This window comes from Cetorhinus maximus, chromosome 19 (assembly GCF_964194155.1).
Source record: "Cetorhinus maximus chromosome 19, sCetMax3.hap1.1, whole genome shotgun sequence".
NCBI classification, from domain to species: Eukaryota; Metazoa; Chordata; class Chondrichthyes; order Lamniformes; family Cetorhinidae; genus Cetorhinus; species Cetorhinus maximus.
In genome coordinates, this window is record NC_135897.1 from 91,870,090 (window position 1) to 91,898,009 (window position 27,920).

A 27,920-nucleotide genomic window follows, 5' to 3' on the forward strand; every position below is an offset into this window, starting at 1 on the left:
CATGGATGAGTGCAGCTCTGACAACATTGAAGAATGGTCAACACCATCCAGGAGAAAGTAGCCCACTTGAATAGCACCTCATCAACTACCTTAAACATTCACTCCCTCCACCACAGATGCACAGTAGCAGCAGTGTGTCCCATGTACAAGATGCACTGCGGGAACTCACCAAGGCTCCTTTGACGGCACCTTCAAAACCTGTGACCCCTACCACCCAAGAGGACAAGGGCACCTACAAATTCTCCTCCAAGCCACTCACCATCCTGACTTGGAAATATATCGGCCGTTCCATCACTTGGGTCAAAATCCTGGAACTCCCTCCCTAACAGCACTGTGGGTGTACCTACACCACAGGGACTGCAGCGGCTCAAGAAGGCAGCTTCTCAAGGACAATTAGGGATGGGAAATAAATACTGGCCCAGCCAGCGAAGCCCACATCCTGTAAATGAATAAAAATAAGTTGCAGAGCTGGAGGAAGTTCGTGAGATAGAGAGGGGGACAGGGTCGTGGGGGTGGGGGATTCAAACAAAGAGGAGGATTTTTGAATGTGGGGTTTAAGACGGAGGGAACCCATGTAGGTTGAAGATTTTCAGTAAAATAGTTAGCTCTTTAACTCCAACCTAGCGCCCTTTATTTGGTATTTTTTGAGGTTGATATGCCAGATAGTTGAATTCAGTAGTACAATGTCTTCCTGCTGGGATTTGAATCCGGAATTCCTGATCCAGGATAAGGGTTGTACTCTGGTAAACAACCCCGCGCACAGATTAAACAGACTTGCTCATGGTGAAACTGAACAGGAGGCTTATTTATCTCGGGAATAGAAACTGGGAGGAATCAGAAGGGGGTTTTTTTGCAGTCCGTTGTAACTCCTCCTCCTCCTCCTGGTTTCGGCTGCTAAACAAAAACCGCCTCTCCTGAACCCTCAACATCTCCAACTCCGGGAAGCCGCCTGGAATAAACAGCGAGTGTGTCATCGGCAATGGGGGCCGGCAGTGGTTCGATGACTGCCCAGAGGCTCGGTTTTGTCCTGGGTTCTGTCCTCTTGCTGCAGTGTGTGTGCATAGCTGTGACTTTCTTGTACCTTTCCAGCGAGTTAAAGCAGGTAGGCAGCAAAGTGCTTTCTGTTGCCCCCCCATCCCCTCCCCTCCCTCCCCTCCCCTCCCTCGGCTGGCTTTTCGCTAAATTACACAGGGGCAATTCATCTGGACATCATTTAATCTAAATCTTCATCAATGTCGGGTTGCAGTGCAGAAAGAAATTGCTGCGAGTCTAGTGCGTAAGCGGTTCAGATCTTAAATGCAAAACAAAAACAAAACAAAATTGTGCATTTTTGATGCCAAAAAATGACTTCAACATTTTTTTAAAAAGAAAACTTTTCGCAAACTTCAAACAAAGAGTCGAAAATTGGGGATTGAGAGTGTTGGAGATGGAAGTTATAATTGCAACCTCTGGCTGCGCGGTGTGGTTCAGGTTTAAAGGCGCTGGTCATTGCCTGGGGATGAAACACCCTCTGTGTCAGTCTCTTGAAAGTTGTGTGACACAATGAAGGGGTTAACCAAAAACACGGGCCAAGTTGTCGAATGTGAGGCGCAAATTGCTTAGTTCCTCCGCCCTCCTGATTAAAAAAACAAGCCTATCCCCCCACAATCTTGAACAAACATTGAAAATTGTCGGCTTCTTTCCAACTTAACAAACAAAACACAGAGAGACGAGGCAGTTCACTCCCCCCTCCTCTCCCCTTATGCTGCATTAGAAGTGTCACACTCAGTTTTCTTCTTTTTAAAAAAAAAACAAAAGTTTATTCTCAGGGAATCCTTGGGGAGGGATCACTTGGTTTTCTTGGAATAGATTGTACCTGCCTGACACTCCTCCCTTGAACCTGCTGTCTCACCAAGTTTTTGTTTTGAGCGCTTAAACAGGGATAAAGTGGATTCACTTGTGCCAGGGAGGCACTGGGCCAAGAGTCTTTGTTTATGATTTGTTAACTTGCCTGCGCAGCGTTACATTAAAAGGAGAGATGTAAGCTTCGACTGCTGTTGGTGCCATATGGAGAACCAACACGCCTTTCAACCCTTGGGCCTGATTTAGAACCAAGGGAGTATCAACAGCCAACCTGCGCGCAGCAAGATCCCACAAGCAGGAATGACCAGATAGTACCCTGTTTTTGTGATGTTGCTTTAAATGTTGATCAGGACACTGGGGAGAGCGCCCCAGTTTTTTTTTCAAAATAGTGCCACGGCACACAAACATACAAATTAGGAGCAGGAGTAGACCACTCGGCCCCTTGAGCCTGCTCCCCCCATTCAATAAGGTCATGGCTGATCTGAATGTAACCTCAACCCCACACTCCTGCCAACCCCCCACCCCACCCGATAACCTTCCACCCCCTTGTTAATCTAGCTCTGCCTTAAAAATATTCAAAAACTCTGCCTCCACATCCACCCAAGCAGGCAGATGGGGACCTCAAGTTTTAACATCTCACCTGAAAGATGGCACCTCTGACAGTGCAGCACTCCTTCGGTACTGCATTGGAGTGTCAGCCTTGATTTTTGTGTTCAAGCCCTGGAGTGCGACTTGAACCCAGAATCTTGTCACCCAGAGGTGAGAGTGTTGCTTTGTTTTTTGACAGTGCAAGAGTGACCTACCTACGTGTCAAACCATTGGCTGTAAAGAGCTTTAGAATGTCTCGAGGGCGTGAAAGGTGCTATACAAATGCAGGTTCATTTCTTTTTCGCCTTGTTGCAATGTAGGCATCAGGTTCAGTAGACATTAGTAAGCTCATGGTTCCTTGACATGTTTAGCGTTTGTTTGATGCAGGCGAGATCTAGTTAGTAAGTGCAGAGTCTGAGGGTGGAAATAACTAAGAAGGAACTTCACAACCTGGAGGTCCTGAGCCCTGCAAGGGGTCAGTTGAAGGGTACTTCTCAAATTTCTTTAATTCCCTCCCTAAGCCCCTCTGCCTCTCTATTTTAATTGCCTTGTGCAATGGTCTAAACAGCGGTGCAGTGAAGGAGAAAAAGCTTGAACTCTTGCCAATTTATTCTAACGACAATAAGGAAAGGCAGTGAATTTTTTTGCAGCCTGCACCCATTTAAGGAGCAAATTTGATTGATGGTCAGAGTTGCTCCCCTGATCACTGACCTTCCTCAGCTGGGGGCTGCCTACAGCCGAAAAGCCCCAAGTTTGATTTGGGATTGGGATTCCCAATTATTCCCCATTGCTTGGGACGGCTATGGAGTCTCCAAGAATTGAAGATTAATTTCCAGAGCATTGCTGCTGGGATAAAACTCAGGAGAAAAAAAAAAACACAAGGCTTCAAAAGAAGTGTTTTCATTTTCTTTGAACACTTTATTAAGTTTCAAAAAATGTCAGAATCGAGCAAAGGGCAGTTTGATTGACAGTCATCAATCATTCACCTGGAGAACAGTCTGTTCACTTCCCAATTGGCTGGGGTCGGGATGCTGTCATGGTTGACATGTCAGGTGACCAATGGCAAGAGTGTGTGGGAGGGGGCAATTGGAGGTGAGAGGCCAGGCGAAGAAAGCTCCAGGACTGCACCCATGTGAGCATACTAAATAGGAGCAGGAGGAGGCCATTCGGCCCCTCGAGCCTGCTCAGCTGTTCAACAAAATCAGGGCTGATCTGTCAGTGCCTGGGCTAGGGGTGGAACATTGGCAAGGGTTCACACTCAGGATTGCTATTGACCTGTCCTCATTCTCAGAGTGTCCATATGTCAATCAGATTGAGGACAGGATTGGTGTAAGATTAATTCACACCCTCAAACCCCAAAGTTGAAATGCTTGACACTTGCTGTCAAATTGGCCATTTGGGAGGCTGGGGTGGAAATGTCTGGGGAAAAATAAGAAAATGATAGTCTCTGAAAAAGGGAATCCTGGCTGATCATAGCTCTTAGACCCAGGGTCACTGAGGTGAATTGTAGTATCAATCTCACTGCCCTCAATTCCAGCAGAAACCTTAAGAGTGCCAGAAGGTACCATTAAGAGAGATTGCTGAGGGTGTTTTATTTTCTTGGATCTTGGTACCTGTGTATTGGCCTTGGGGCTGGCAATTTTTGGCCCTCCTTACTTGCCCCTTGTCGTCAAGGCGGTGATGAGCAATATTCCCTCTAATTCCCCTACACTGTGCATTGCCCATTGATTGCACTTTGCAGTCATTTTAAGATTGTTGTACGGCCTTGGTACATCTTTAAAGGGGCCGCTTCTCATGCACGGACTGTTTGCCTCCTTCTGGACTGTTCCGTGGCTGTGCACCTACACAGTCTAGGGTGGCGAGTTCCCTCCTTAAACTGCTGCAGTCCATCTGGTGCGTGCCTATAGTGCTATCACAGGAGTTCCAAGATTTTGTTCAGCAACAGTTTCTTCAGCAGCGCACGTGACCTCTACCACCTAGAAGGACAGAAAGGACTTGGAGTGGTACTTTCCACCAGCAAGTTCCACTCCAAGTAACGCACCATCCTGATCACAGCAGGGGGTCTGTCGAATTTCTTTTAATCCCATTCCTAAACCCCTCTGCCTCTCCCTTTTAATTGTCTTGTGCAATGGCATGCACAGTGGAGAAGTGAGGGGGGAAAAAAACTTCAATTCTGGCCAATTCGCTCTAACAACAAGGAAAGGCAATAATGTTTTTGTAGCCTACTCCCATTTAAGGAACCAATTTGACTGAAGGCCAGAGACGCTCCCCTGATTGTTCACTGAATCTGGAAACCATCCTGCTCTCATTCCAAGTCAGGATGGTGAGTGGCTTGGACAGGAACTTGCAAGTGGTGGTGTTCCCATACGTCTGCCGCCTTTGTCCTTCCAGGTGGTAGAGGTTGTGTGTGCTGCTGCTGCTGAAAAAAACCTTGGCGAGGGTGGTCCATGAGTTTGTGACGTCCCATCTATAGTCTGGGCATTGATAGCTTTTCCTCCCCATTCCTTTCATATCTTCCTCTCATTTGGCAGTGCATTTACCCGCTGCACGGAGCTGTGGGTGGATAGAAATGTGTTGGGCCTACACAGTGGGAGAGAAAAGCATTGCCGATGTTGGCAGGATTGGTCAGAATGAGGGCTGTCTGCTGGCAGGATACTCAGAAGAAAGATTGGTTTCAGGAAGTAGGATGTTGACTTCATCTTGGCCTGTGCTTCTGTTCCTGGACCCTCACTAGGAGTGTGAACCCATATTTAATGTTGGACCAGGTGCTAACCAACAACAACTTGCTTTTATATAGCACCTTTTAATGTAATAAAACATCCCAAGGTGCTTCACAGGAGCAATTGGCAGAGAGTCAGGATACTAGGGCAGGTGATTGGAAAGCTTGATCGGGGAGGTAGGTTTTAAGGAGCATCTGAAAGAGGAGAGATAGGCAGAGAGGGAGGGAGTTCCAGAGTTTAAGGCCCAGGCAGTTGAAGACATGGCCGCCAGTGGTGGGGGCAATGAAATTTGGGAACTAGCGAGAGGCCAGGATTGGAGGAACGCTGAGATCTTGCAGGGTTGGGGGACTGGAGGAGATTACAGAGATAGGGAGGCCATGGAAGGATTTGAAAACAAGAATAAGAATTTTAAAATCGAGGCGTGGCTAGACCAGAAGCCAGTGCAGATCAGTGAACACAGCGGGTGATGGGTGAACAGGACTTGGTCTGAGTTAGGATACCAGCAGCAGAGTTTAGGATGAGCTCAAGTTTATGGAGAGAAGGAGCTGGGTGGGTGGTTAGGAGGGTGTTGGGGAGAGAAAAGTGCAACTCCACCCCATGATATGGGGAGCAGTAATCTGGATCTGCTTCATTAAATTTGCATAGCTGTTAAGAGCTGTGAGCTAGTTGGAAAGCTGTAATAGGCTTTGAGTGATGAAGGTTCCTGGGACAGTTTTGTATGCAGTGGAGTTTTGAACCTTGAGCAGGTCCCACAGGGTTAACCATTACCTCGTCACCAGGGTTCTCTGACTTTGATCATTGTGTCCTGTAAAACCTGCAAAGATTAGTGGTAGGTCAGCGGGTTGGACAGATTTTAAGAACCAGCAAAGAATGACTAAAAAGATAATAAAGAGGCAGAAAGCAGAATATGAGGGAAAGCTAGCTAGCAATATAAAAACGAATGGTAAAAGTTTCTTCAAGTATTTGAATAGGAAAGGAGTAACTAGAGCTTGTGTTGGTCCTCTGGAGAGTGGGTCTGGGGAATTGATTGTGGAAAACAAGGAAATGGTGGAGGCATTGAAGAGGTATTTTGTGTCTGTCTTCACTGTGGAAGACTGAGAAAACAAAACCTTTCCAAAGATACTTGAAAATCAAGAGGTGCATGGGAGGGAGGAGCTTAAAACAATTGCTATCACCACGGAAAAGGCGCTGGGAAAAGTATTAGACCTGAAGGCTGACAAGTCCCCAGGACTGGTTGGCCTGCATCCTAGGGTCTTAAAAGAAGTGGTGGCAGAGATAGTAGACGCATTGGTTATAACCTTTCAAAATTCCATAGATTCTGGAAAGATCCCAGCGGATTGGAAATTAGCTAATGGAACACTTACTTTCATTCAAGAAAGGAGGGAGGAAGAAAGCAAGAAACCATAGGCCGGTTAGCCTAACATCTGTCATAGGGAATGTGTTATATTCAATTATCAGAGGTTATAGCAGGCTACTTAGATAATCACAATTTGATTGGGCAGAGCCAACATGGCTTTATGAAAGGGAAGTCGTGTTTACCTAATCTGTTAGACTCTTTTGTCAAAGTAACATTCAAGATGGATAAAGGGGAACCTGTAGATGTGGTGTACTTGGATTTCCAAAAGGCATTTGATAGGGTGCCACACCAAGGGTCACACAAGAGCACAAGGACTAGGGGGTAACTTATTAGCACGGATAAAGAATTGGTTAGCTAACAAGAAGCGGAACATAGGGATAAACGGTCTTTTTCAGATTGGCAAGCTGTAACCAGCGGAGTGCCCCAGCGATCAGTGCTGGATCCTCAGCTATTTACAATAAATGATTTAGATGAAGGGACCGAATGTATGGTAGCCAAATTTGCCGATGACACCAAGATAGGTAGGAACGTAAGTTGTCAAGCGGAGGTAGAGAGTGAGTGGGCAAATGTTTGGCAGATGGAGTACAATTTGTGCAAATGTGAACATGTTCACTTTGGCAGGAAGAATAGAAAAGCAGTATACTATTTAAATGGCGAGAGACTGCAGAACTCTGTGGTACAGAGGGATCTAGGTGTCTGGGTACATGAATCACAAAGAGTTAGTCTGCAGATACAGCAAGTGATTAGGAAGGCAAACAGAATGTTGCCATTCATTGCAAGGGGAATGGAATGTAAAAGTGGGGAAGTTTTACTGCAGCTGTACTGGGCCATTGGTGAGACCACGTCTGGAGTATGGTGTACAGTTTTGATAGTCTTATTTTAAAAAAAGATATAATAGCTTTAGAAGCAGTTCAGAGAAGGTTCACTTGACTCATCCCTGGGATCAGGGGCTTGTCTTATGAAGAAAGGTTGGACAAGTTGGGCCTAAACCCATTTAGTTTAGAAGAATGAGAGATGATCTTATTGAAATACATACGATCCTGAGGGGACTTGAAAGGGTGGATACCAGGAAGATGTTTTGTCTTGTGGGGGGAACTAAAACTAGGGGACATAGTTTAAAAATAAGAGGTCTCCCTTTTAAGACAGAGATGAGGAGATTTTTTTTTTCCCCAAGGGTCATTGGAGTGTGGAATTCTCTTCCCTAGAAAGTAATGGAGGCTGGGTCATTGAATATATTCAAAGCTGAGTTAGGCAAATTTTTGATAGACAAGGGAGTCAAGGGTTATGGGGGGTGGACAGGAACATGAATTTGAGACTGTAGCCAGGTCAGCCATGATCTTATTGCATGGTGCTGCAGGCTTGAAGGGCCAAATGAACTACTCCTGATCCCATGTTCCTGTGTACAGAGTCTATATGCTCAACAAGAGCATTAATGTTCCATCCTCACTGCTTGTTTGTTACCTAAGCTGTTGACCCTCAGTTTGAACTGAGGGATGCAAATTTGACTGTCACACTAATTCCTACTCATCAGTCAAAATCCTTGAATTTCTAAAGCACCTTGCACAACCTCAGGACAGCCCAAAGCACTTCATGCTAAAGCACGTTTTGAAGTTCAATCGCTGTTATAATGTAGAAAAATTGGCAGCCAATTGTGCAGACAAGCTCCCAAAAACAGCAGTGTGTTAAATGATCAGATCATCTGTTTTTAGTAATGTTAACTGAGGGATAAATATTGGCCAGAACACTGGGGAGACATCTGTGCTTTTCAGAATAGTAGCAGTAGGAGCTTTTACGTGGGAGACAGGGCCTCGGTTTCAAGTCTCATCTGAAAGAGGGCACCTCCGACAGTGCAGCACTCTCTTAGTACTGAGACTAGGAGTGTCAGCCTGGATTTTGCGTTCAAGTCTCTGGAGTGGGACTTGAACAGATGGAGGCAAGAGAGCTACCGCTCGTGGCTGTCATATAGATTGCAAATACTTACAGGTAGGTTTTCCCAGATCTCGGCACTTGCCCCATGAAACAGGATTCAACTAACTGGAAGGGCAACAATTTGAGGCCCTTCATGCCTAATAGAGCTGAAAGGGCAGCACAGTCCATTTCTGTCACTCCTCTGGTTGTTCCCCCAGTTGATGCCATAGCACAATGGGGAGGCATGTTACTCCTACTGGAGCTGAGAGGATTATCACTCCTACATAGTCTTCCCCAGTGCAGCCCAGAGTTTCTCATTCTCATCCCTCATCTCCCATGGCAAAGGAGGTGGGTAGCGGGGCAGCCTAGGCCTGCCACTGCTAACAGAGCCTGAAACTGTAGTACTCAGAAGGCCCATCAATGCGACACCTTCTCTTCTAGGTGGGTGTGTCAGCCCTCTCTGCTCCATTGCTTCTGTCGAGAGGTCTTCACAATTGCCTTGTTAATGGCCACGACCCATTCAGAGAGCCAGCCAACTCTCTCTCACTGTACAAGTGACACACAACTCATTAAATTTTCTGTTATAAAGATGAATCTGAAGTGAATCCCTTCAGGGAACAGAAACATTCTTGTTGAATAGACAGAAGAAATGGGTTATTGATTGAAGCTATTGTTTGTTTTCAGCGGCACAATACAGGGAATTTTCACGCTTGTATCATTTACAGTTGGCTTTCTTTCAGCTTATATCTTCAACCTTGGAATTATGAATTTGGGCCTTTGGTGTTAGTGGTACAAAGGAACAGGAGGAGGCCAATTCAGGCCCTCCAGCCTATTCCAAAACTCAATACGTTTGTGGCCAATCGGGACCTCAAATCTCAGAAAAGGATTCAGACTGTGGATTGGAAACAGTAATTGTACAGTTCAGCACCTACAAGATGCCGTGCAGCAACTCACCAAGGCTACTTCCATGATGCCTTCTAAACCCGTGACCTCTACCACCTATAAGAACAAGGGCAGCAGACACATGGGAACACCACCACCTGGAAGTTCCCCTCCAAGTCACTCACCATCCTGACTTGGAAATATATCACCGTTCCTTCACTGTCGCTGGGTCAAAATCCTGGGACTCCCTCCCTAACAGCACTGTGGGTGTACCTACACCACATGGACTGCAGCGGTTTGAGAAGGTGGCTTCTATGGTGACTGGCTTCCATGGTAACCACCTTCTATGGTAACCGGGGATAGACAATAAATGCAGGAAGTATATATTGTCCTTGGAGGGGATCAATGCAAATTCACCAGAATAACACTGGAGCTAAAAGGGTTAAAATACGTGGTCAGGTTCCATAGACAAGGCTGGCATTCCCTCGAGTACAGAGGATCACTGGGTAATCAAATTAAAATGATAAAGTGATTTGATAGGAAAGAAATTGCAAAGAAATTATTTCCTCTGGTGGGGGAAATCCAGAACAAGGGGACACATTCTTAACATCAGAGATAAGCTGCTCAGAGGTGATATGCAGGTAGAAGCACTTGGTACACAAAGGGTAGTTTGGAAATTTGGAGCGCTCTCCCCCAAAAAGCTGTCGAGGCTGGGGAAAGGGAGAAAGTGGGAACCTGAATCTTTGGCATTGACTGGCAGTTCGACTAGGGGAGGGCATTGTGAGGCTGCCCTCAACCAGACATCAATGCACAGCTGCTCACTTGTTTTGATGACTCACGGTTTTAAAGAACTGGAATCACAGACAGAAAACACAAGCTTGTCATTGCAACATATATAGCTGGCGTGGCAAGACAGTGCAGAGGGTGGGAGGAAGTCGCGACTTCTGTGTGGGGGAGTGCTGTTGTCTCAACGAGAGGCAGCAGAGAAAAGTTGTCTCTGTTTGAGAGTCGGGGTTGGAATCAGTCCATCCTTGTGGTGGAGCTTTGCTGAAATCTGATTAGTCTGAGATTGAATGTGTTGATTCTGATTTCATTCCATTCTCAAACTGTATGTTGGTGCATCAGGAGCGTTGTAACAGAGTTGGTTACCTTATGGTGTTAGTAATCTGAACTGATAACCTGGAGACCGATGCCACCAGGGCATCTGGAGAGCTTTGATTGAATTCTTTCAATAAATCTGGAATTTAAAAACTGCTATCAGTAATGGCGAGCATGGATAATTGTAAAAACCCATCTGGTTCACTGATGGCAGCTTTAGGGAAGGAAATCTGCCATCTTTACCTGGTCTGGCCGACATGTGACTCCAGATCCACAGCAGTGAAATGGCCTAGCAAGCCCCTCAATCGTATTCAAGAAGGTGGCACACACCACCACCGCCTCATAATCCAGGCTGACTCTCCTCGTGCAGTACTGATGGAGTGCTGCGCTGTTGGAGGTGCCGTCATTAAACCGAAGTCCCTCCCAGGTAAATGCGAATGATCAGGTGGCGACTATTTTGAATATGAGCAGGCCAGTTCTCTCCCCCCCCCCCACCCCCACCCCCACCCCCCCCCCACCCCCCCAATCTCCCAGATCAATTTTTATCACTCAACAAACATCACAGGTTATCTGGTCATGTATCACATTGCTGTTTGTGGGATCTTGCTGAGTGCAAATTAGCTGCTGCATTTTCTACATTGCAACAGTGACATTCCCAGAATTACATCATTGGCTGGGGTGCACTTTGGGATGTCCTGAAGTTGTAACAGACGCTTTATAAAATGCAAGTCTTTCTTTCCCCTCCTCGCATTCTCTCCCCCTCTGTAAACACCCAGGACATTCCGTTATGGCAAAACCGCACTTAAAAGTCACCTTGAAGAATTTGTTCTTGTTGTTTTATTGTATACCTTTGAGAGCCGGATTATAGTTTTGTGCCAAGATGACAAAAGAAAAGCAGCCTTTCGAATCCTGCCGTTTGTCCCGACAATCATTGCTCGGAATGCCGTGAGAAAAATCTGCCTGGTCACTCATGTCTGAAGGGACTTGTTTGTTCTGCTAATTGAGTTTTTGGATTGCCTGCTGGTTGCTGCGGTCCAGAGAGTCGGAGGTTTTTTTTTTATTTTATTGAGTGGGGCACTTATTGTCAAAAAATGTAAACCAGGCACGAAAGCTCCAGTGTGTTTCGAGGAAGATTCTCCCTCAGATCCCCTGCCTGGCCTCGCTCTGTGCGTCAGGGATGTATGAGCTCTTTAATTGTGCAACATTTCATTGGATTTTCAGGGGCGGAGGGGATGGGCTGTAATGGGAGAGAGAGTGCAAGAAATGGGAGGGGGGCAGGGTTAGGCTGCATGGCCCCTCGAGCCTGCTCTCCCCCCACCCTTTCTATAATGAACTTCTACACCGACTCCACTTCCCCACTCTATCCTCATGAGGTATCCTCATCACTGCATCGATCAGTGCAGGGGGATGGGCTCCGATGAAAGGGTTAATCAGCAAAAAAAAAAGACTCGAAAAGAAAGCCTTGTCTTTCTTTGGCACCTTTTGTGATCTCAGGGCATGACAGCCAATGAAACACTTTCGAAGCGTAGCCACTGTTATCAAGTAGGAAATGCAGCAGACAGTCTGTTTTATTCACTCATGGGGTGCGGGGCATCTCTGGCTAATCATTACCAAATCACTTTGTTTCAAAGCTTAAAACGTATAACACATCATCTAGAAAGTTCAGTGAACACAAGTCCTGAAAAGGTTTAAACGCAAACGCAATCCCTAATCACCCACGTCCAGAGGGCATTTTAAGAGTCGACCACACTGCTGTAGGTCGGGAGTCACGTAGACCAGGTAAGGATGGCAGATTTCCTTCCCTAAGGGACATCAGTGAACCAGATGGGCTCCCACAAACAGCCAATGCGATGAAGACCAGATAATTGATTTTGGCAATGTTGACTGTGGGATAAATATCGGCCAAGGCGCCAGGGAGAACTCTTAAGCTCTCCTTCAAAATAGTGTCATGAGAGGGCCTCAGTTCAATGTCCCATGTGAGAAACAGCACCTCTGGCAGTATTACACTGGATGATCAAAATACCTTTGATATTTATGCTCAAGCTTTGGAGTGGGACCCGGAACCAAGTGAGCCAAAGTTGAGAGTGGTACCAACTGTACCACGACTGACACAACCAGAAGGGTGGGCTTTGATGTGAAAGTTAACAGAGGGATGGGCTTTTCTGACCTTTACCTTGTCTTTTCGATTTGTTTGTTTAACTTTTTAAGCAGAAATAAAATCAGCTCACAGAGGCTGGAAGCAAGGAAATGAAGTTTAGACAAGCAAATCCTGCTTCCTGCTCTGTCAACGTGTGTTGATGAAGAAGAATTAATCTAACCGAATTATATCCATGAGAATTTTTTCACTGTTTACTCTAGACTAACATGAGCGTTTGTGTCATTTTTCTGCTTTCACCTTGTGTTGTTGAGGTTCAAAAGGTTAAATTGTGGACTGGTTACACAGCCAAGGCTTGTACGCCCCTGAGTTAATTGTTAAATGTTAAGTGGCAGATTCTTGATAAGCAAGGGGGGGTAAAATGTTATCTGGGGTAGGTGGGAATGTGGAGTTGAGGCTACAATCCAGATCAGCCTTGATCTTACTGAATAACGGAACAGGCCCGATGGGCCGAGTGACCTACTCTTGCTCCCAATTTGTATGTTTGTATCTCATTGAGATATTTAAGGTGATTACGGGAGTTGACAGGGTCGATAGAGCAATATTATTTCCTCTGGTGAGGGAAGCCCAGAACAAGGGGGCAAAAGTCTAAAATTAGCGCAAGGCCGTTCCGGGGGCGATGTCAGGAAGCACTTCACCACGCAAAGGGTAGTGGAAATCTGGAATTCTCTCCCCCCTCCAAAAAAGCTTGTTAATGTTGGAGATCATTTGAAAATCTCAGAAGAGAGATTTTTGTTAGACACTAGAAATAAGGGTAAAAGAGCACAGGTGGGTAAATGGATGTAAGATACAGATTTGGCTCAAGGAGCTAAATGGTCTCCTCCCGTTCCTGTGCCGATGCTCAGGGATGTGTGCTGGTCTATCACAATTCACTCGGGGAGTCCGAGTTCCTCTGGCAACATACACCTTTACGTGCATGTTGTATTCCAGAGCTATGGATAGTGATGGTAGAGACTCCAATGTTCCGTCACATGGCTGACCAGGAATCTCTCCCACTCTTACCGTCTGCCCTTAGCACGTGTTGGAAAGGTTTACAGGCTGATATTTTAGCCTGTTTGGCCACGTTATGAACACACCTTCCTCGGCCATCAAGTCCTGGGGTGGGACTCAAACCCGGAGCGTCTGGTTCAGAGGCCGGGACGCTACCCACTGCACCACAGGACCTCCGCAATCGGGCGTGTGTAGATAGGCGGATATTTTGAGGTTGGGCGTATAGGTTCCTACGGCCACGGTTTTGAAGAAGAGGAGGGGAGCTCTCCCCAGTGGCCTGACCAATAGTTACCCCTCAACCAACATGCGCAAGGAGAAAAGATGATCCGGTCATTTATGCCATTGGTGTTTTGTGTGATCTCACTGTGCCCCGATTGGCTGCTGGGTTCCTTACATCATTACACAGTGGCTGCGCTTCAGAATTACTTCATTGGCTGTAAATTTGGGAGTTCCTGAGATTGTGAAAAGTGCCATACAAATGGAAGACTTTCTTCGTGTCGGAGCGATGACCCATCCTATTGCATACCATCTAGGTGGCAGCACGCCAGGACAGATGGCCGATAGGGAAAAATCAGAATTATATCAGTGACGATGACCTGACGGCAAGCAGGAGGTTAGAAGCTGGGTAATCGCACCTTGTAAGTTGCCACATTGGAATTACACTGTCGGCTGCAAGGGAAGGCAAACTGGACAGCAGCAGGAGAAAATGTTGGCTGGTTACAGGCTTCATTGAGCTCAGCCACTAAGCCCAAGCTTGTAGCAGTTTAAACTCACCGTCAACAATGGCTCAGCAGCCACAGAACAAAGTCGAGTCTAGACAAATTAATTCTGCTCCCAGTCATCAGCAAAGCCCTCCTGTATCACTGCCGGGTCTGCAGAGGTCTGTACGAGGCAGGGTTCAAATTGAAGGGGGCATTGCCAACTTGGTGAAGAGTAACATGTGGTTATTCTGACAAAGAGCACTGTTGGGTGTTTATCAGATTTTAAGGATGAGGTACTAACAAAACAGAACTGAACTTAAATCGTAACCACAAGTGCCTCCTTGTTCCCCTCAGGGAAATCTTGGGGGCTGGTTAACTTCAGATGGGGTTTGGGAAGAAATCAAAGACACTGTTTTATTTGTTCCAAGGTAATGAGGATTCCTGTGACATCGCAGCACAAGCAGGAGAGTTTCAGGGGCTGAAGCTTTGACCACAAAACCCCCCTCCCAGGGTTGTCCTTGAATCTCTGGGATTTGAATCCCCTGCTGCGGGGAGCACTTGGAGGAGAGAAATCATTCAGGTGTTAAATTAACAACCATGGGCGATGGGAATGAAGACTGTTTGATTTATAACCAGGAATCCAATTAGCTAACAAAAAGCTTGAGAGCTCTCTGATTCGTTCCTGATAAGGCCTTGCTACGCCAATGGCAGGAGTGTGTGTGGACGGGGCAGTTGGAGGCAGGGTTCATGTGACAGAACCTTCTAGAATATGTCCAATCAAAGTGGACAAGCCACATGAGTTCCATGGCCTCTTTTTGAAGATTGCCACATTCCTGAGGTCAGAGTGAGTTCTTTTTCCTCCCAAATCATTGGATGGGTGTTCGGAGCGGAGCCTCACTGTAAGGAAAAGCCCACCAGCTTTGATGACCTCCGTTGGAATACCATCGGGGCCACGGGCTTTGTGGTTTCCATCTGTTTGATTGCTTGTTGCAGCTCTCCCGTCGATGGTGGTTCACCCATGGATTCTACCACAGGCTACTGGGAGATAGTCAGGAGTCTACCAGCCACCACTGTGGATTCACTGTTGAGTTGTTGAAAATGCCCTCATATTCCAAGTTGCAAATTTAAAGTTTTCTTTCTTTGATGACAAAGATGGTGATCCCGCAGGATGTGGTTCCCCAGCCAGGAGAAAGCGGGACAGCCTATTTTTAGCACACCTTTTCTTGCCCTACACCATTTGGGTGTGAACAGGGGGTATCTTGAAGAGGACTGCCCAGTCACAGATGCTGCTGCCTAAAGACACCTCTGTCCCAACACAGGTGTCCAACATCCTTTATGCATCTGTTGCCTGTGTGCAGACTCTTGACTAGAGACTCACAGGTTCAGAGCCCTGTCCAAGTTGCCAATTCTCCATTGCAACAGGACTTGGCAAATGGACCCTGGTAGAAGCCTGTACGTGACTTAATTAACATGGGGGCTTTGGGGCGCCAACATTGTCCACACAAACTTGACGGGTTGGTAGCCAAATTTCAGTGAGGTGTCGACCTGTGATGACAGGGACCACCTTGTCACTGCAGCCTCCTTCTGCCTGTGTAGCCGGTGAGATGCACAGTCTGCCTTCGCCTTATCTCTCATTGAGGACTTATTGGACTGCACCTTGTCTGGCACCTCCCCCCGACATTGCCCACCATGGGTGGCCCTACCAGAAACAAGGAGCTCCCGATGGCATTGCTCAAGGGATCCTCAGAGCACACCAGCCTCACCACCATGTCAAGGTGGTGATCCAGAGAGGGTTCTGAACGGTACTACCAAATTCAAACCTTGAGAGTATCTGTACAGCCTTTACGATGACCTCAAGGCTTTGCCTGTTTCCCTGGCTCATTTCACCCCCTTAGGGAGATATTTATGGCACTGTGTAAACATACATTACTGTCCCTACCTGTTGGGTTAAATGTCACCATTAACGTTTTAGCACACGATGGAATCACAGGCAAGTGGGCACAGCCAGACCTTCATCACTATCGGCAGGCAAAGCCTTTCTTAGCTATGCACAGCAACGGGTCCAGATTTGTCTCATACCTGGGTGGGTGACTCTGGCCAAACCCCCGGTGTGAGGCCCCTACCCCCAGTCACTAAGCCTGAGACACCCTGTCAAGCAACACACCCATGGTTAAGGGGAATGGGCTTGTATTTACACATTCTGACCACCAGCAACAACAACAACTTTAATTTATATTACACCCTTAACTACTAATATTTATAGAATACACTTTACAACAACAACTTGCAATTATAGAACCTTTGACATAGTAAAATGGCTTAAGGTGCTTCACAGGAGCATTGTAAAACAAAGTATGATACCAAGCCCTATAAGGAGGTATCAGGACAGGTGACCAAAAGCTTGGTCAAAGAGATAGATAGGTTTTAAGGGACATCTTAAAGGAGGAGTGAGAGGTGGAGAGTTAGGGAGAGAATTCCAGAGCTTGGGGCCGAGGGAGCTGAAGGCACAGCCACCAATGGTGAAGCGATGAAAATGGGTGGCACTCAAGAGGCCTGAGTTAGAGGAGGACAGTGAGCACCGAGGGTTGTAGGGTTGAAGAAAGGTTACAGAGAGAAACATTTGAAAGTGGTTCATGTACACTGAACCAGCTGCCATGTAGTCCAACACGACTGCCAATTGTGGCATGGTAAGATCCCGACAAATCAGGATGTCACATGGTTGGCCATTTATTATGCTGTTTAGTGGTGTTAGTTGAGAGGGAAGTCTTGGTCGAGACACTGGGAGACAACTGAAACTGTAGGTCACAGGTCAGCTTTCCTCTGGGCTCTACGCTTCCTCCCCTGTTCCCATTGGTTCAGTTGTTCTGAACCTCAGTTGGGCCTTGAGTTGCCAACTCTTGTGGGATGTTTTCCTGGAGGTTTCATCACATGAACCCCCCCCCCCCCCCCACCCCCACCCCACCACCCCACCTCCAACCACCTCACCTGGTCAAACAGCCTCTTTTTCCATCTCTGGTATATTTTTAACTATTAAACAAAATTGTTTGATGAGAAAATGCAAAAAAAAACCAAAATATTTTTTAATGCTCCTGTTAGGTTTCTCCTGTGTGTTGCTTGCAATGGTGTCCAAGAGAACAATCTATAATCCCTGGAGACTCTAGGATAATCCTGGAGGAGTTGGCAACCTGAGTTGGATCTCATGGTAACAATGGAGTCCTTTCGCTAATGCTGTGCATGCTGGGAAATCAGACCTCCATTACATTCTCATTGTTCCTGCAATCCTGGGGAGGAAAAGCAAGGAATCAATGGAAATGAAAATTGGAGCGTGGTTCCAATTCAAGATGAGCCCATTTCTTGTAACTGGCACAGATTAATTTTACCCCCAGAAGCCTTCCTATTGATGGTACGATCCCTGCTGATGTTAATACCGGACAAGTCTGATCCAGAGTGAAACCTGGCTTGGTAGATCCTAACTTTTTTTTTAGAAACCATAGAGGAAAGTTATTGAACAAATTCACAGGACTCTGCTGATGAACATTTAACACAAAGAATAAAACATTTATTAAACAAGGAAAATGAACTATGTCACAGGCAGAGAGAAGGTTAGAAAAATCTCATTATAAACACCAGAAAATGATTCAAATTATACTATTCCTTTACTCTAGCAACATCTTTACAGACACATAAACCAGTAAGAATTTGCCACCATCTCGGCACAAAAGCTTCTTGCTGGGGACTGGCACAGTTGCAAACGGTTTTCTTCTGGTGAATTCCAGAGCATTCATTCGACGCTTTTCACCCAACTCCTATCTTTCCCATGATATCCAAAACCGTACTCGAAATTCAGTCTTTCAGTAGCACCTCTGCTAATCTGATCACTTTACTAAGTTCTCTCACTGAGTATTGAGTTAATCACTGTCCCAATAGCCTTATGGTTTTATTTCTCAGAGAGCTTAAAATCCCTGTTTTCTCTCTGATACATACTGAACTCTCTTTTTGCGTGACCACTGTTGCTAGGCAACAGTAAAATTTTCCTACTTTGTGTTTTTTTTTCCAGAATCACTAAACTTTTAATCCCTTTTTAACCCATCTCTTTACCTCAAGGGGTTGTAAAACCTCATTAAAAATGTATGTTTACAAACAAACCCAAAAGACCTGACCTTTTAGTCAGGAGTCCATCCAGACTTCCTGGCACCAAGGTTCACACACACAACCTAAATGAAACTGGAACCATTTTACCTTTCATAACACACAAATATATGTATATATATACAACTTAAAAATTATACATTGATTCTAAATTTATGCAAAGTAACACATGCTGTAGATAGAAGTTTTACGCTGCTGCATTGCACCTTGGGAAACTGGGCCCTCCATTAGTGTCAGCTGCTGATACTGAGGTCAAGAACAGGCTCGCACAATGCTGCTGCTGAGTGACAGAGTGTATACCAAACCCAAAGTAGATGTGCATATGCGTTATGTTGCCACATGGGAATCAGGGCATTACATCCACTCCCCACCCCCACTGCCCTAAAACAAGTGGGTTTCCCATCGCTCTAACACAACAGCACCATTTAGTGTAGAGTCAAGGTTCTTGGGCCAGTCTTTATCCTTCAAGCAGCACTACATAAGCAAATGATTTGTTCATTTTCTTTTTGCTGTTTGTGGCAGCTTGCTGTGCACAAATTTCCTGATGTACTTCCCTTCATTACAACAGTGACCATAATGCACCCTTAATGCAGTAATGCACCCGCAGCTCCTTCACAGGAGTGACTGTCAGACAGAATTTGACGCTGAGCCACAAAAGATGATATGAGGGCAGGCGTGCAAAGGCTGAGTCAAAGAGGTGGTTTCAAGAAGTACCTTAGAGAGAGGCAGAGAGTTGGAGAGGTTTAGGGTAGCACTTCATTGTTTGTGAAGCATTTTGAGACATTGTGAGGTTGTGGAAGGTGCTGAATAAATGTAAGTTCCTCTTTAATTCGCTCTCGCTTGGTGAAGCTTGTTATGAAACCTGATCTCCAGGTGTGCTTCACCTTGTTGAGACCTGCTCAGCAAGTCTAACTTGAAACTCTACGGCCCAGATGTTCTATACTGGCTATCACGATAGCAGCTAAAAGCAGAAGAGAGTTTGCCTTTCTGTAGCACCTTTCACAGGACCTTCCCAAATGTTTCACAGTCAGTGAAGTACTTTTGAAGTGTAGTCACGATTGTTGTGACAATCATAGAAAGAGGACATTTGGCCCCTTGTTCCTGTGCTGGCTGTCAGCAAGAACAGTTTGCCTAGTGCCAGTCTCCTGCCCTTTGCCTGTGGCTGTGCAAATTTTCTCCCTCCAGATAATTGTTCAACTCTCTTTTGAAAGCCATGATTGAATCTGCCTCCACCACACTGTCGGGCATTCCAGGTCCTAACCACTCGCTGCGAAATGAAGCTTTCCTCATGTCACCTTTAATTATTTAGCCATTCACCTTAAACTGTTGTCCCCAGGTTGTTGAAACTTCATCAACGAGAACAGTACCTCTTTATCTACTCTGTCCGGACCCCTCGTGATTTTGAATGCCTCTATCGAATCTCCTTGCAGCCATTTCTAAGGAGAACAGCCCCAGCTTCTCTAAACCTATCCATGTAACTGAAGTTCCTCATTGCTGGAACCATTCTTGTGAATCTGCTCCGCACCCTTTCTAATCCCTTCCACATCCTTCCTAAGGTGTGGTCCTCAGAATTGGACACAATACTCCAGTACCAGTCTTTTATAAAAGGGTCACTGTAACTTCCTTGTTTTTGTACTTGATGTCTCTATTTTTAAAACTTAGGGTCCCATATTCCTTATTAGCCGCTTTCTCAATCTGCCTTACCATCTTCAACAACTGTGCACATGTACCCTCAGGTCTCTCTGTTCCTGCACCCCCTTTAGAATTGTACCTTTTTATTAACATTGCCTCCCCTCATTCTTACTACCTAAATGAATCGCTTCACACATCTCGGTATTAAATTTCATCTGCCACATTCCAAATATCGGCCAGGACACCAAGCAGCTTCCCTCCTCCTGTTCAATATCGTGCCATGTGGCCTTTTAAATTCATCTGAGAAGAAAGGCAGGGCCTTGGCTTGATGTCCTATCTGAGAGAAAGGGGTGCTGCACTTGAGTGTTAGTCTCGATGTTGTGCCCGAGTCTCTGGGGTGGGATTTGAACCCACAACCCTCTGACTCTGGGAACAGCGCTACCCACTGAGCCAAAGCTGACGCAATGTTGGAACAATGTGGCAGCCGACTGGCATACAGAAAGCCCCCACAAGCAGCAATCAATGATTAGGTTGTCTTCGTTTCCCCTGATGTCGGTTGAGGGATAAACATTCTTCAGAAGACTTGGGAGAACTCTGCTGCTCTTCGAAATAGTGCCATGGGATCTTTACATTCACCTGAGAAGACAGATGAGGCCTCAGTTTGGTGCCTCATCCAACAGTGCAGCACTCCCTCAGTACTGGCACCAGGACAACCAACTTGGAATAAAAACAAAAAACTATTGCGGATGCTGGAAATTCAAAACAAAAACAGAATTACCTGGAAAAACTCAGCAGGTCTGGCAGCATCGGTGGAGAAGAAGAGTCGACGTTTCGAGTCCTCACGACCCTTCAACAGAATCAAAAGGTCTGTTGAAGGGTCGTGAGGACTCGAAACGTCGACTCTTTTCTTCTCCACCGATGCTGCCAGACCTGCTGAGTTTTTCCAGGTAATTCTGTTTTTGTTTTGCAACCAACTTGGAATATGTGCTCAGGCGTCTGGAGTGGGACTTGCACCCATTACCACCTTCACAACAGGAGCAAATATACCAAATTTTTAAATTCCTGCCTGAGAGACTCTCAGTAAGAAATACCATTGGACTCATCAGAGTGATCCAGCGATATGAAACTGTTTGTGTTCTTTTTGTGTGTAAACAGGGGTTGCTTGGGAGAAGGCTCATCCGAGCAAAACAACTCCAAGGTCGCATACAGTAGGAGAGAAATAGAGACAAGTGACTACTGGATGCAACTCAGCTTAGGTTTTGAGAGACTGAAGATCTAGAATCCACAGGAGGTGGTATTTGAGATGAGTGGAACATAGGAACAAGAGGAGGCCATTCAACCCATGAGCCTGTTGCACCAATTATACCATGGTTGATCTGTATCTGAACTCCATTCATCTGCCTTAGGAACATAGAAAATAGGAGCAGGAGTAGATTATTCGGCCCTTCGAGTCTGCTCCACCATTCAATATGATCATGGCTGATCCTCTATCTCAACACCATACTACCGCTCTCTCCCCATACCCCTTGACGTCTTTAGTGCCTAGAAATCTATCTATTTCCTTCTTAAACATATTCAGTGACTTGGCCTCCACTGCCTTCTGTGGTAGAGAATTCCACAGGTTCACCATCCTCTGAGCGAAGAAGTTTCTCCTCATCTCGATCCTAAATGGCCTACCCTGTATCCTGAGACTGTGACCCCTTGTTCTAGGCCCCCCAGCCAGAGGAAACATCATCTGTCCAGCCCTGTCAGAATTTTATATGTTTCAATGAGATCCCCTCATTTTTCTAAACTACAATGAATACAGGCCTAGTCGACCCAATCTCTCCTCATCCTACCATCCCAGGAATCAGTCTGGTGAACCTTTGCTGCACTCCCTCTATGGCAAGTATATCCTTTCTTAGGTAAGGAGACCAAAGCTGCACACAACACTCTAGGCCCTTCTTCTAACTATGCTTCAGTTCTGCCGAAGGGCCATGAAGGCTCGAAACGTTAACTGATTTCTTCTCCGCCGATGCTGCCAGACCTGCTGAGTTTTTCCAGGTAATTCTGTTTTTGTTTTACTCCAGGTGTGGGTCTCATGAAGGCCCTGTCCAGCTGCAATAAGACATCCTTGCTCCTGTACTCAGGTCCTCTCATAATGAAGGGCAACGTACCATTTGCTTTCCTAACTGCTTTCTGCACCCACATGCTTGTTTTCAGTGATTGGTGGACAAGGACATCCAGGTCCCTGCATAACATCAACAGAAGACATGGATATTTTTGGATGGATTTTGTTGATGTACAAAGGGACTGCTTTGGCTCCATATCTTTTGATTCCCTTGCCTAACAAAATCTTCTCAAAATTGCCAGTTGACCCACCAGCCTCAGCAGCTTTTTGGAGCAGAGAATTTCACGGCCCTTTGTGTGAAGAAGTGCTCCCTGACATCGCCCCTGAATGGGGCTTCAGTTTAATATTAAAGTTATGCCCCCTTGTTTTGGATTCCCTCAGGTGGGGGAAATAGTTTTGCTCTATCCAGCCTATTAAATACTTTAATCGTCTGAAACACCACAATTAGTTTACCTCTTAATCTTCTATACTCGAGGAAATAACAAGGCTAGGCAACATGTCTTCATAGGGCAATTAGTGATGGGCAATAAGTGCTGGCCCAGCCAGCAACGCCCACATCCCATGAACGAATTAAAAAATAGTTTAAACCTTTAAGCCCCTTGCCTTGTTTTCCTGGAAGGGGAACTTCCAGGTGGTGGTGTTCCCATCTATCTGCTGCCCTTGTCCTTCTAGGTGGTAGAGGTCATGGCTTTGGAAGGTGCTGTCGAAGGAGACTTGGCTAATTGCTGCAGTGCATCTTGTAGATGGTACACACACTGCTGCCACAATGCACTGGTGGTTGAGGGAGTGAATGTTTAAGGTGGTGGATGGGGTGCCAATCAAGCGGGCTGCTTTGTTCTGGGTGGTGTCAACATGTTTGCCTGTGATATATCAAATTCCTTTGCACAGAGCCTGGCGAGAATGTGGAACTTGTCAAAACTCAGCTAGCCAGGTGACGAAGGATAGACCATTAGACCCTAGTCTTTATTCATTTACAACCTTTTATTTACAGAAATACAAATGATCTAGAAGGTGCACATCCATAAAAAAAACCCTTTCAGCCTGTTCCCCTTTATATAAGCATAGGTGAGTCCCCAGTTCATAGCCACCACCTGAATCCAATGGATATTCAATGAACAGAACTCACTGCCACACGAACTGATTGAGATGGAGAACATTGATGGATACAAGGAGTGGCTTGGTACCTGCAGGAGGAGGAAGGAATTAGAAGGATCTGGGGGATGGGAAGAGGTCATTAGATATACAGTACCCAACTTCACCTTGCATCTTCTATGCTTCATTCCAGATACAGGAGAGCTTCTCCAAAAGCAACATGGCCTGCCTGACCGAGGACATTCTGAATCTTAACCCTGGCACCATGGGACATGAGGAATTCTATGACTATGCCAACAGAGAGAAAACGGGATGGAATGAGGAGCTGTGCTGGCAATTCCGAGTGTGGATCCAGCAGCTGATAGAACAGGTACAACAACAAAATTAACCTGCATTTATATAGTGCGTTTAAGATAGGAAACCACCCCAAGCGGCTTCATAAGACCATTATCAAACAAAAACACCAAACTACAGCCTAGGACAGGGTGGCCAAAAGCTTGGTGAGAGAGATTGCTTCTAAGAAACATTTTAAAGGTGCAGAGAGAGGTGGTGAGGTTTATTTGGAAAAGTATATATTTTTAAAACTAACTTTTGTTGTTGAATCCTTTTATAGACAATATCCAATCAATATGAAGAGGACATATCTGTAATTGTAAAAGGTAAGTACGTTTTGATTCTCTAGATTGATACCTTCTTAAGAAAAGCCTTACGTTTGGTAGATTTGCTTCTGTTTTGGTGGGTGAATTTGAAAGTAAATTTTATCTGTCAGGATAGACAGAGGCTGCAGTCCTTGACTATGTTCTAGAAGAGCTCCAGAGCCAGGAGTCAATCACTGACACGTTTATTATGTCAGCAGTGTCTCAGTGGGGAGTATTTTTTCCTCTGAGTTCTGGAAGATTGTGTCTTCAGGACCCATTCCAGTAACCTGAGCACGAAGTCTAGGCTGACAGTCCCCCAATGGAGTACCAAGAGCGTGCCGCACTGCCAGAGGTACCGTCTTTCAGACAAGATCAACAACAAAAACAAAAATTGCTGGGAAAGCTCAGCAGGTCTGACAGCATCTGCGGAGAGAGAAACAGAGTTAACGTTTCGAGTCCGATTTTGTAAGCACATTGCCAAGCCCCATTAATCTCATGTGCTTCAATTTTGCTGACAAGCCCATTATGTCATATGTGGTCGAACGCCTTTTCAAAGTCCACATACACACCATCAACTGCACAAGCATCATCGGGTGGAGTGTGATGGCGGTACTTGCTGAAGAGTCTGTCGACACTCGGTGAAGGATGCTTGTGACCCAGCAAGGAGTCACCGTCTTCAGGAGAGGAGGGGTTGGGGTGGAAACGTGAGGAAAGGAAAAGCAGGGAGGAGGGAAGAATGGAGATAAATCGGGCACTGAGTCCCTGAGGCAACGTGTGAATTCTTCATCTGCTTTTTTTAGGTGAAGTGTCTCGTTTGCTTCCAACTCTGACTCAGTCGGAATCAGGTGCTCAGCTAACTGCACAAAAAATCGCTGCTCATCTGACTGGGAACTACAAGACCAGGTCAACCCTAGTGGAAGGTGAGATATGAACACTGAAAGAATCTTCGCCTGTAACACTGATCTCCCACCATAACTTCAACAGCTTGCATTTATCTTTGATGTTAGCTACTTTGATATTATCCGCAAATTTTAACATTGAAGTACTTCTTCCCATGTTCTCACCATTATGAATAATCATAGTCCCAGCCTTTGATCACAGCAACACTGTTTTCTGCCTTCCTCCACTCTGAATAACGACCCTTTACCCCTACTCTCATTTTTCACCAAGTGGCTACCCCTTCAGCTGTTTACTGTCTAACATCACATGGCCTAACCTTTGACATGAGTCTACCATGTGGTACTTCATGATTTGGTTTCTGATTGCAAGTCTCAAAATCTATCAATCTCCATCTTAAATATACTCAATGACTGAGCAATCCACAGCTCTCTGGGGTAGAGAATTTCAAAGATTCAGTGTCCCCTTAAGTGAAGAAATTTCTCCTCATCTCAGTCCTAAATGGCCGATCCCTTATCCTAAAACCTTTGGATACTAGGGAATCACGGTATGAGGGGATTGGGTGAGAAAGTGGAGTTGAGGGAGAGGATCAGTCATGATCGTATTCTATGGCAGAGCAGGCTTGAGGGGTGGAGTGGGCCATCTCCAGCTCCTATTTGTTATGTTACTGAAGTTTGATTTATAGAAGTCTGCAGTTTGGAGGGATAGAGAAGAGGAAGAAAAAAAAAAAAGACTTGCATTTATATAGCACCTTTCAAGACCTTTATAGCCAATGAAATACATTTGAAGCCCAGTCAGTATTGTCATTTGGAAGAATGGCAGCCAATTTACACACAGCAGGCTTCTAAAAACAGTGACAAGATATTGGCTAATCGGTTGGTTCAAAGAATTTGGTGCATTGAAATACCCTCGCAACTAGCATTGCAACTTTCAGCCTGGATTATGTGCTGAAGTCTCTGGAGCGGTCATGAATCCATGACCTCGCTGACTCGGGTCTGGGACACTGCCCACTGAGCCAGGGCTGACAAACATTTACAATGGATCAAGCGACACCTCTTAAAATAGTCATTAGGTGAATGCAGTATGAGCACAGCAAGGATTGATCTGTTGATCTTGCTAACGGTACCTTCTAGGCCAAAACAGATTACAACAGAGGTCGGAGGCTACTGGTGAGATAAGGATTGACTCTCGGATAAGGAAATTTATGCCCCTTCTTAAGCGCAGTTAAGGATGGGCAGTAAATGTTGACCGACAGTCAGTGATGCCCACACCCCTGTGAATGTACAAACTTTTAAAAAATGTATTATCCTGCGGGTAAGAACTCGCCACTTACCAGTCTGAGTGGCTTAAACTGAGGTCACGTTGCACAGATTGGATTTATATTCTCTCGAGTTTAGAAGATTAAGAGAAGTTTCAGATGGTTAAAGTTTTTGATAGAGTAGATAGAGAAGAATTATTTCCTCTGGTGGGGATAGTCCAGAACCTTAAAATTAGAGCCAGCTCACTCAGGGGTGATGTCAGGAACTCTTCTTGAGTGTTGCTGAAAAAAAGAGACACGTTGAAATTTTTGTCTTGCACTCATCAGGACACTGGCAAGAATACCAAAAATAAAGGGGAAGACAACAATTGATACTGTTTGTGAAGAGAGTGCTGATTGGTTGGCAAGTGGCATTGCCATGGAGAATGCACCACATCTCCTGAAGTGCGCTGAAAATTTAAAAATAAAGATTAGCCATAGTTGTCAGGCCAGCAGTGTATGGGGGAATCACCTCCAGCTGGATTGTCCAGTGGCGCTAGCATGTTGGGGAGCCAATCTAACGCCCAACTTTAAAATAAAACACCCTCCCCGCCTCCAAACCTGCCTCTGCGACCTTGAGAAGGTTCCACGCTATAAGAGATAGGAGTAGACCACATAGCCCATCGAGCCTACTCCGCTGTTCAGTAACTTCATGGCCAATCTTTTGCCTAAACTTCACTTTCCAGTCCACCCTGGGTGAGGCCAAAGATCTGTCCATCTCAGCTTTAAGTATACTCAACCATCCACAACCCTCTCAGGTAGAGAATTTCAAAGATTCAGAACCCTTTGAGTGAAGAAAATTTCTCCTTAGTCCTAAACGACTAGCACCTTATCCTGAGACTGTGTCCCCCGCCATGTTTTAGATTCCCCGACCGATGGATACAACCTCTCGGTATCGACCTTGTCAAGCCCCTTCAGAATCTTGCACTTTTCAATGAGATCACCAATCGTTCTTCTAAACTCCAGAGAGTGTACGCTGCACTCACTGCTGCTGTTGGAGCTTTGGCCTGCTTGAGCCTGTGTCACTCAGCTTTTACCATGTTAATGTTGCAGGTCCAGCGTCCAGAAAACTTCAGGGGCAGAAAGTACAGGCGTGGGAGCCCCAGAGAGGGCTGGCATTTCTCCACAGCGTGGAATACAAAGATGGAGAGCTGATTGTCCCAAAAACTGGACTCTATTACATCTATGGCCAGACCTACTTTCGATATCATGAAGCCACAGACTCCAGCCCAGGTGACTCGCTGTCAGTTTCCAGAAACGCACAGATGGTGCAGTATATCTACAAGAATACCGCCTACCCTGAACCTATCCTCTTAATGAAAAACACCAGGACAACATGCTGGGCTAAGAACAGGGAATATGAGCTCCATTCCATTTACCAGGGTGGTGTGTTTGAACTCAAATACCTCGACAGAATATTTGTGACTGTCAGCAACATCAGCTGGATTGATATGGCTGCAGGATCCAGTTTTTTTGGAGCGTTCCTAGTCAGTTAGACAGCTGGGGAGGAAAGAATGTGCAGAAGGAAGTATAATGAATCCCATTGTCCCCATTGGGTTGATTGCATTCCTGATCTTGGTCACAACCGATCTTGTGGGAGTTTGTGTGAAGGGTAACTTGACAAGTTATTGATCGCAATTTGAAGACACGAATCATAATTGTGCTATCAAACAGCCCCTCAGCCCCTGAGAGAACCGAGGACTGTAGATCCAGCCCTGAGTGCTCATGGAAGACTGGATAGTAGGGTCAGCGCCCATTCCTCCTGGGATTCAGTTCCAACTCTTCCTGCTGGCTACAGAGGTCCAGTAGGAAATGAGCTTGAATGGTCAAGACCCAGGGTTCAAAGTGGACATTTAGACCCACA

At 45.8% G+C, this 27,920-nt stretch overlaps 1 protein-coding gene across 2 annotated transcripts; it reads left to right on the plus strand.

The window, feature by feature from the left end:
• Nucleotides 1–949: 949 nt before the first annotated feature.
• tnfsf10 (TNF superfamily member 10) lies at nucleotides 950–27,692 on the plus strand. 2 transcript variants are annotated; one of them, XM_078564385.1, is made up of 6 exons: nucleotides 982–1,102; nucleotides 23,198–23,312; nucleotides 23,418–23,594; nucleotides 23,838–23,883; nucleotides 24,663–24,782; nucleotides 27,110–27,692. In XM_078564385.1, the coding sequence occupies exons 2-6, from the start codon at nucleotides 23,292–23,294 to the stop codon at nucleotides 27,550–27,552; spliced, it is 807 nt and encodes a 268-aa protein (XP_078420511.1). In that variant the 5' UTR covers nucleotides 982–1,102; nucleotides 23,198–23,291; the 3' UTR covers nucleotides 27,553–27,692. The 2 variants fall into 2 exon arrangements, with proteins under 2 accessions (XP_078420510.1, XP_078420511.1); XM_078564384.1 differs by lacking the exon at nucleotides 23,198–23,312 and having other exon boundaries at nucleotides 950–1,102.
• Nucleotides 27,693–27,920: the final 228 nt, after the last annotated feature.